The 10,181-nt window shown below is 25.5% G+C and overlaps 1 protein-coding gene across 1 annotated transcript; it reads left to right on the top strand.

Annotated features, from left to right (window-relative positions):
- The first annotated feature begins 9,322 nt into the window (after window positions 1-9,322).
- LOC124936527 (probable calcium-binding protein CML16) lies at window positions 9,323-9,960 on the top strand. Its single transcript, XM_047477032.1, has one exon. It carries the CDS (start codon window positions 9,412-9,414, stop codon window positions 9,895-9,897), a length of 486 nt encoding a protein of 161 aa, XP_047332988.1. The 5' UTR covers window positions 9,323-9,411; the 3' UTR covers window positions 9,898-9,960.
- Window positions 9,961-10,181: the final 221 nt, after the last annotated feature.

Below are 10,181 nucleotides of genomic sequence, written 5' to 3'. Positions count from 1 at the left end.
TTCTTCTTCTTTCTGTGTTAGAAAACAAAAAGATATATTCTTTAAAAAATATATTAAATCATTTTATCGTAAATAGAGAGGATGACGCGCACAAGTAATAGTGGACAAGATCCAATATTACCTCAAAATACTTAGTAATCCAAAAGGATGTCAAAGAGCACTTGAACAATAAGAGCGATAAATTACCGATATTTTTTATATATTAAAAATATTGTTATTGCAAAATATCAAATATAAAAAAAAAATATCGGTATATCGAAAATGATAAGGGAACCGATACCAAAATTTTTGGTAGATTTATAAAATTGTAGTATATACTGAAATAATATTTAATAATTTTAAATAATTGTTTTAAGCAATTATGAACTTTTCAAAAAATCAAATCGTTGTTCAATTAATTAACATTCTTAATAAATTAACAGATTTAAAGCTCAAACTTTAAAAATATATATTTTTTCTTAGTAAATTTATTTTCTTTCTATTAAATAGATTTGATGTTAATTAAATTATATAAACTTAACTTTTTAATATAAAATTAAAATATAATTATACTTTAATATTATTCATTAAACTTGAGTAAATACCATATTCGACATGACAATTGATATGTTAACTTGTATCGTACCAAGATTTCAATATATCAATATATCAAAATAATACTAGTATACCGAACTGTATTAATAAAATGTTACGGTATACCATACTGACACGTCTATTCAAAGTTATTTTGTCCCAAATGAACAGATGTTTGGCGTGAACTTCTTTTGGGACGACTCAGAAGACACATACGGTCAACGAGAATTAATTATTGGGAGGCAATAATCGACCCAATGATATGACTGGAAGAAATTAACAATATTGTAAAGATATTTTCAGTAAAACCAATAGCCGAAGTAAACACTTTACAAGTCTGAAATGTTATATCATAGCATTATGAGTAGACATTACAACCACATAAAAAAATACAAAATATATATATATATATATATATATATAATATATATATATATATATATATATAATGATGCTTAATTTTTAAAGTGTCCGGATTGTCGAGAGTCGAGAGCTGTGGTGGATATATATATGAGAGTAAATGAATATTTGGGTCGGATTGTGGGTTGACCCACCCATAAACTTAAAATTGTTAAAAATAAAATTAAAATTTTTATAATAGGTATGTATGTTTCGAATTTGCAACCTAACAAAAAAAGTACAACATTTTAATCAAGTGTGATTGGTATGTGATTTGTCGAGAGATAATAGGTCGGTATCAATTGAAAGTGGTTAAGCAAATATGAATCAAATATTTGATTGACTAAAGTGTGATCGAAGTCACGATGCTAAATATTAAAAATATGAATCAAATATTTGATTGACAAGGTGTAAGATCACGAGATGAGATATTCATTCGGATAAAATATGTGAGGAAATATGTGAGAAAATAAGTTGTTTTATCGAAAGGAATAAAATGTAGAATGAGAGCGTTCTATTTTTATTTAAATATATTATTCTTGATTTATTAAGAATTTTAAACATTGAATACATATTATTATATTATTATAGTTTTTTTTATTTTTTTTATTTTTATTTTTATGCGTGTGTATCATATAAGAATTTTCTTAGTTATCGTACTAACAATAAAGTTATTTTATTAACTAAGTTTAGTTTTCAGTAATTTAGAAATACAAGAATTTAGCAAACTAATTTTTATAATACTCATCAAAGCTTTCTACCAGCGGGGCAGTCGTTACACCATTCGTGCAGGTCGCTACTTATGCGACAAGGAATTTTGCTACCTTAGGACAGTTAGAGTTACTGCCGCCGTTTACCGGGGCTTCCATTCAAAGCTGTTAACACTTCTCCTTCCGACCTTCCAGCACCGGGCAAAGCTTTCTACGTAGCCATTAGCCATGAACGATGACAGATATCCGATGCAAAACTAAGAACAACTCAATAAACACGTCATCGTGTAGGGTATAAGTTAGTAACTTTTCATCAATTATCAACACAAATTAATGCCTCAGAATCCGAAGAAGCAATCCGAACTTTTTCTTCTCTTAACCGTCAAGAAACAATACCCTTTGAAATAAACAATACCCTTTGATTCCTAAACACTTTAAAAAAACCATAAGTTTGTAGTCTATGTTTGGAAGTGAAAAATAAAAAATGATAATAAGCACTATATATTTTAGTTACCATTTTATATTTTTCTCCAATTTTATCTAGCATTTTCACTTCCTGTATCATTTGATTTATTCCTTGTCTAAGCATACATATTAAATATGTAACTATGATCATTCACTTTCTCATAAATAAAAAGTAAGAAAGAAATCTGAATTCATATATATATTTAGTTTGCTAATATTCTTAACATATTTGATAGTTGTCTCCATTTTTTGCGTTTTTAGTGTAACCATCAATTATACCTTAGCATTCAGGTCGACATGATTTCTGGCACGACATTACAAGACATAGTTATAAGTTTGACCCGAAGTTTGGCATAACATTTTAAATTAAATATTTTATTTTAAAAAATGTCAACTTCGATATTCTAAATGTTACAAATATTTTAAACTATTAGTTAGCATTTTTTTTAAGTAGGCTACAACTTCTTGTTAAAAAAACTAGCCATACAACCCTTAAAATCTTAATAATAGTTTTTTAAAATTACAGTAAAACAAATCAACCTCTAGGTACAATGACCATATATATATATATATATATATATATATATATATATATATATATATATATATATATTTATATATATATATTTATATATATATATATTTCGGGCTAGACGTGTACGTCATAGACCATGTCCAACTCCAATATAGTAAACACTGAGCACGGCGCTACTGGCTCGTGTCGTGGCGATAAGCTCAAAACACGATTTTGGTTTTGCCATTAAAATTTCGAACTTTAATATAATAAAATAATAAATATTATCCTTATAATTTGTTAACAACAATATTTTTTTATCAAAACGGACAATTATATATTCGGACTGGATATGAATTTTTGGAGATATTTAAAAGTGGGAAGTGAAACATTAGAACTCAATATTATATCAAAACTAACTTACATATAAAGTTATTAATAAGAATAGGTGATAAAAAATAATGATCACTTCTTAGTAAAATATTGTTCATCAAATTGCTGAGAAAAAGTATAGATTCTGCAAACGATTTCACCTAAAGGTTAAAATTGTGTTTATCTCTTCCTCTCTCATGTCACTTACTTACATGACTCTAATTCATGTCAAAATTGAAAGAAAAAGAATCAAACTTTTACAAGTTCTCAAATGAAGCGAATCAATCTCTAAAAGGGTTGATGATTTAATAAGTCCAAGAAAATATTGTAAATAATTCTCTTGTCACATATATATGTTATCCTATATCATAATTGTTTATTATTAATAATTAAAATTTACTGTTTTTAAACTATTTTTCATTTTTAATATTTCAGTTTTTACCACAATATTATTTATATCAAAATTTTAATTAATTTATTTATTTTGTAAAAGGTGTTTGACAATCTTATTATTATAAATATTATAGTACTTCAAATGACTAATAAGCAATAACAGGTTTATATATATTTTATTATTTTATTTTCACTAAAAAAAAAGTAATTTGTAAAGTTGACACGAATAAGTTTCTAACTTAAAATATTTACGGTGTAAATCGAATATGTAATCTTTTATTTCTTACTTATTTGAATCCATGTAATGAATTATTTTAGTTTTATTTTAGTTTTTAACCTTCTTTTTTAAATTAAAATTAAATAACAATATACATCTGACTATACATGACATTAAATGTATCATATATTGAGTTTGAGAAAAATAAATTTGAATATTTAACTTTAGACATTTAATAATTAGTATTATTTGATATTTTTATAAACTATTTTTAAAAAATAATATAACATTATTAAGTACAAAATACTAATATAAAAATAATTTTAATTTATTTTCTTATTAAACAAAGACATACAAATAAAGTTGATATATGTATAAGTAATATTTTCCTAAATAATAATAGTATTAATATATTTAAAATGCGGAATAAAATAGTTTAGTTTTTGTTTTCTACAAAATAATAAAATATTATTTATGATCATTCAAATACAAAGTTAATAACAGTTTGAATGAAAAATGAAATTGAAACAAAATCAAATACATCAAATGAAAAAATGCATTACTATTAAACAAGTAGATGTGCGGGTCACTGCAAATTGTTGGAGGAGGATCTGAGTTGCATCCTTTGATAAAGTTATTTGTTTTGCGAATTTGATGATAATTTGATATAACCCCATCTGAATTGTGTATGCCTCATATTCATATATATGTGAAGGTGGCTTAGTTGAGTTTTTGTTTTTGCGAAAATGATATCTCGAAACTTTAATGTTAGGTCCTAATGGTTTAGTCTTAATTGTGAGACCAAGAAATAATGTTAATATCTTTGGATAGACATTATATGACTAATAGATCTGATTTTATTAGATAAAAAACATTCACATTTACAAATAGCTCTTATTCAATTTGAATTGAGTTGATACAAAGGTGGTACAATTTAGACCGATTTAAATATTCATCTTAAATCATCATATCATAAAGTTTGACATCATACCTTAAAGTTTTATTGTGAAACTAACCATTTTTAACAAGCAAAATGAATGAATTCAAATAAGTTGCTAATACGATTAACAAAAATTTGTAAAACTTCTACTTAAAATTGCACAAGAAAGTTGGACATAACGTCAACAAGGTCAAGGTTATATATAGATATACTTTTCTGATTTGAAAATTTGAAACAAACTAATTTTTTTAATTTAGATATATAAACAATAAAGTTATATTTAATAAAAAAAATTATTCTAAATACAATTGAGAAAGTTGTGAGCCTTATTGTCAAATTCAATTTTATTTTTTTTGTAATGGACTAGAGTTATTTATAATATTTTATTAAAAGAGATTTTTAAATTAATAAAAAAAAATTATGTATGAGAATAAGGGAACCTAAAGAGTTTGTATTATTATTAAGTTTGGTATTGGTTCTAAAGAGTTTGTATTCTTATTACGTCTGGTATTGGTTGATGAGTATCTTTTATAAATTAAAATTTATATAAGAAATAGTAACTAAAAATTACAAATACATTATAAATATTAGATTATTGGGCTTTTAAGTATATAAAATCCAAGAATCTTTTTCAAAGAAATCCATAAGCTCTAGAGAGAGTTTATTAGTTGGTGGTGTTAGCTAATTAAACATTTTATTTTTAGGTAATAAAATATAATAGTTTGAACTTTGGGGAGATTGAGATTCTCGATTACCAAACATGGCATGTTCCTCTCAGTAGGATGATATTGGGGCGATTTACCATTCCTGTTCTGTTTTTATTTTAGAAATTATTTTAATATTATCCTCGTCTCAATCGGTTTTGTTCGGTTTCAGAGAATTCCGCGGAATATCATTAATAAAATATTTTTTTAAAAATTATACAATAAAATTATATAAACGAATTTTTTAATATAATATATTAAAATTTTATATTATTATAAAAAAATCTTAGTACTTTTATAAATTAAATATAGTGAATAAATAAATTATATAGTTAATATATTTAATTATATTTATAATGTTCGGGACAGAATCGGGATGAGATCGGGGCGGGGGACACAAATACCATCATCGTCTCATCCCTGTTCGATTTCAGAGAAAAACCGTTGAACAGAGTAATTCAATTTTCGCAAGGCAATTTTAAATTGTCATACTTACCTCTCACATGTAACACATTAAAGTATTTTTTTCAAAATAAAATTATCTTACTATCCCTATTTGGTGAGAGAGAACAATGTGAATAGACAAATTGGATAGTGGAGGACCTTCACTATAATTTGAAACACATTTTGTTGATGGTGTCAGCTAATTAATAAATTTTATTTAAATTTTGTATTTTTGTTTGAAAATATTAAATAAATTATTACACATATCGAAACAAAAAAATGACAGAAAAAAAAATTCATAAAAGACACTTACTTTTTACTCAAAACGGGTACTCCTATAGATAAAAAAAACAAAGACCATAAGCCATGAGCACTAAAAGACTAACGTTTGAACTCTCTAACCAACTTAAGAAGCTTTTAATAGTTACTGATTAATAGATATATATTTGATGATTAAAAAATTTAGATAAACTAAGTGATAACGTGGTACAAACGAAGAACTCATTGTCTACATTGAATTTAAATTAAGTATCTAATTTTATAGTTGGTATTATTTTGTACTTTTATATTTGACATCAACGTTTACTATTGGTATTATTTTCTTAACTTTTGCATTTGCTATCGACTTTTGTCGTCGCATTAAATTTTACCGTCGATATTTATTTTCTCGACTTTCACATTCGACATTGATTTTTACAGTTAAAATCAAATTTTATAATTGATATTTATTTTCTTCCTTCTTCATAAAATTTGATAGGGATGATATTAAGATGTTGGCAATATTGTGGTATCAGGTGGTAAAAGTGAAATCTAAGAAAGTATTAATTTAAAGGAAAAAAATTGTTCAAATGTTATGAAAGATGAAAGATAAATGATATAGAAATTTATCTTGTAGAAATGTGTATGAAAGAGAAAAAAAACATTAATGAAATGTGAGTTTATGAAAAAACATTATAAGAGTTATAAAATAAATTAATGATATCAAGCTATAAAGTATTAAGAATAAGATAGACTTATCTTAGGTAACAAATCTTTAATTCAGGAACACCATCTAATTCTTTTGTATTTCATTTGAATATAGACACGATTCAATATAAGAATCAAAATAAACATATATTCTTCTACTCAATCCAATAGTAAGACTTTGGTCAAACTTGATAAGATTATAAGTGCTATTTTGAATTCTCTAATAATATTAAGTTAAAATAATTGAAATATAAATTTGTATATTAATAAAAAGAAAGAGTTACATCCCTAAGAAAGTAAATGTAACGTCTTTAATTTTTATTTAAAACGTTTTGAATTAGTGAAAAAATGTTATGATAATAGGTATAATATTAATTTTTTATATTAAAAAATATAAATAAAATAAAATAGTTAATAATTTATACTATAATAGAATATAGTTGTAAAAAGCTGAATTTTTATTATTAAATATTCTAGTATTGATTGTAGAGTAACATTTAATATATTATAATTTATAAAAATGATTTAAAAAAATAATTTTTTTTCAATCAAACAAAACAAAATGATTTTAGATAAATGAAGGATAAAATTGAAAAAGTTTGTTTTTCTTAATTGTACTTAATTGTAACTAGGATTGACAATTTTAACTGGTGAGTGGTTTTCGATCTGTTAGTGATTATTTTTTCTCGATTTGATCTATGATTGATCCGAGATGATATTTGTGTCACTATCCTAAGACTATCCACATCAGGGTGTCAAATAAGGTATCAAATGAGTGTTAAAATAATATCAAATGGTGCAGCAGAATATCAAAATTAAGTGTTAAAATACGGGTATCAAATTTTGATACAGGACCAAATTTGATGTGGCCCAATCACAGCGTGCCAAGTGGGCGCTGGTGGTTACTTTTTTGTTTTTGTTTTCTTTTTTAAATACGCTTTTGCATAATAATTGATCATATATATATATATATATATATATTATTTTTTATTTTTCGAGATCTATAAATAGAGACTTAGTTTGTGTCATTTGGACACAAATTTTTTTTTGAAATTTTCCACCATATTATCATCCTTGTTTGTATCACCTTTCTTTTGAAATACTCAAACTCTTTCATGGATCCTTCACAAAACTACACCTTCTTTTCAAATTACTTTCCAAATCAAGCTCAAAACTCAAATATACAACCTTTGAACCAAAACATGATGAATTACCCATGGTTAAAAAAAATGAAATTATGTATAAATGATGTGAAAGTGAGAGAAAGTGAAAAAATAATTTTGATACCTCTGCTGTAGGATATGCTAAAAAGTGAGTGTTAAAATAAGTGTTAAGTTGACGTGGCATAGTATTAAATGAAAAAATTTGATACTCTGCTGTGGATAGTCTAATTCATGATTCTGGTCTTATCCAGATTTTGTTCCCAAATATTTTTATATAAAATTAAATATATTATATCACAAATATATTTATTTATTCTTTAAATTTTATTAAAATTTTAAATTTATTTTATTTAAAATAATATAATTTTTTTAATATTTTTTAAATGATTTAGGTATATTAAAAATATAAATAATAGTTTAAACACAATCATAAAACATGACATTAAAAACAAATCACAAAACATTAAAATAAGAAAAGAATACAAACTAGTTACTCAACCGGTTATCAAACTCGTAAATCCTCAATAATAGCAAATAATTCTCAAATCGACCTTACCGACTAGGGCTGTACAAAAAAATCGGCAAACCAATAACGCAACTGAACTGATAGCTTTCCAGTTTCATTTTACTGATTTATTGGTTAATCGGTTCTAACGGTTCTAGTTAACCGGTTTTTTACCTTTTAAACAGTTCGATTCTCGGTTAAACTATATTTTTTCTAGCAGTTTAACCCATAATAATTTAATATTTATATTAGTTATTTTTGTAATAATAATATTTAATTTTAAATTATAATTTGTATAAAATTGTTTAAAAAAATTAATTATATGGCTATTAGTTTAAAAATGAATATTTTTAAAAAAAATATATTATATTGTTAGAATAATATAATATATTATAAAATATTTTTAAATATATCTATAAAATAGAGAATAACATAAAAGTACAACGCAAACAAAACAATGATTTTTAAAAAATTATTTAATAAATTTAATATTTAGTTAAAAAAATTGAACTATCGGTTCACGGTTAATCGACCGATACTGACTAGAACTAATGGTTTCAAAACCGGTAAAATTGATACCAATATTGGTTAGTTAACCGGTTTGTAAAATAAGAGATAAAATCGGACTTAATCGAAACCGTTTAACTGGTTAACCGACCGGTTGAACATCCCTACCACCGACTTTCCAAAACGAATTTCATAAAATGTCGTAATAAAAACATTATGAACGATACAATCAAACAATTACGTATTAAAAATTCGACAATTTTTCTCTATTTAAATATTAAAATTATATATAAAATATAATATAACGATGTTTCTCACAAATTGATTTTAAAAAAAAATAGGATAGTAAATAAAATTATAGTAGGTAATTTTTGAAAAAACAAATCTTTAATAAAAACCAAGCTAAAGAAAAGTCAATGTTTTGAATGTTCAAAGAAACATCTATTTCTCTTTCCCCTACTGTCTTCTCCAATCCTCAATTCCCCCTTTCCCTGTTCATCCATTTCTCTCTCCTCCTTCAATTTCCCTTCTTCTCCACCATGAACAACAATCTCCAATCAGACCAAATCAACCAACTAAAAGACATTTTCGCCCGATTCGACATGGATTCCGACGGCAGTCTAACCCATCTCGAACTCGCCGCCCTCCTCCGTTCTCTCGGCTTAAAACCCACCGGCGACCAGATCCATAACCTACTATCAAACATCGATGCAAATCGAAACGGGTCAATCGAATTCCAAGAACTTGTCGAGGCAATCCTACCGGACATGAACGAACAAGTTCTGATTAACCAAGAACAGTTGATGGAAGTTTTCCGGTCGTTTGATCGCGACGGTAACGGTCAAATTACGGCAGTGGAATTAGCGGGTCAGATGGCGAAGATGGGTCATCCTTTGACTTTTAAGGAATTGACGGAGATGATGACGGAGGCAGATGTTAACGGTGACGGTGTTATTAGTTTTAATGAATTTGCTAATATTATGGGTAGATCTGCTGGTGATTTTCTTGGCCTTATTGTGAATTAAAGTTGCTACATTTTTATTAGGGTTTGATGATTAACATTTAACATTTGGATTAATTTGATTCAATCCTTTTGTATAATAAGTACTATGACTATTAATTGATGCTTGGAAAATGAATTTTTAAAAGTATTATATGTAACTAGCATTTAGCCCGTGCATTTGCACGAGTAATAATATAAAAAATCGTGAAAAAAATTACGGATAACATTTTTAATTTTATTTTTAACCGTTTTAAATTTATGGGTGGGTCAACACATTTACTCAACATCATTATATATTACTTAGTT

The sequence above is a fragment of the Impatiens glandulifera genome, chromosome 4, assembly GCF_907164915.1.
Source record: "Impatiens glandulifera chromosome 4, dImpGla2.1, whole genome shotgun sequence".
NCBI classification, from domain to species: domain Eukaryota; kingdom Viridiplantae; phylum Streptophyta; class Magnoliopsida; order Ericales; family Balsaminaceae; genus Impatiens; species Impatiens glandulifera.
The sequence above is the reverse complement of the archived record's forward strand: the minus strand, read 5'-3'. Positions and strand labels throughout refer to the sequence as shown.

Coding starts and splice junctions, on each gene's coding strand:
- LOC124936527 (XM_047477032.1), top strand. CDS start 9,412: ATGAACAACAATCTCCAATCAGACCAAATCAACCAACTAAAAGACATT.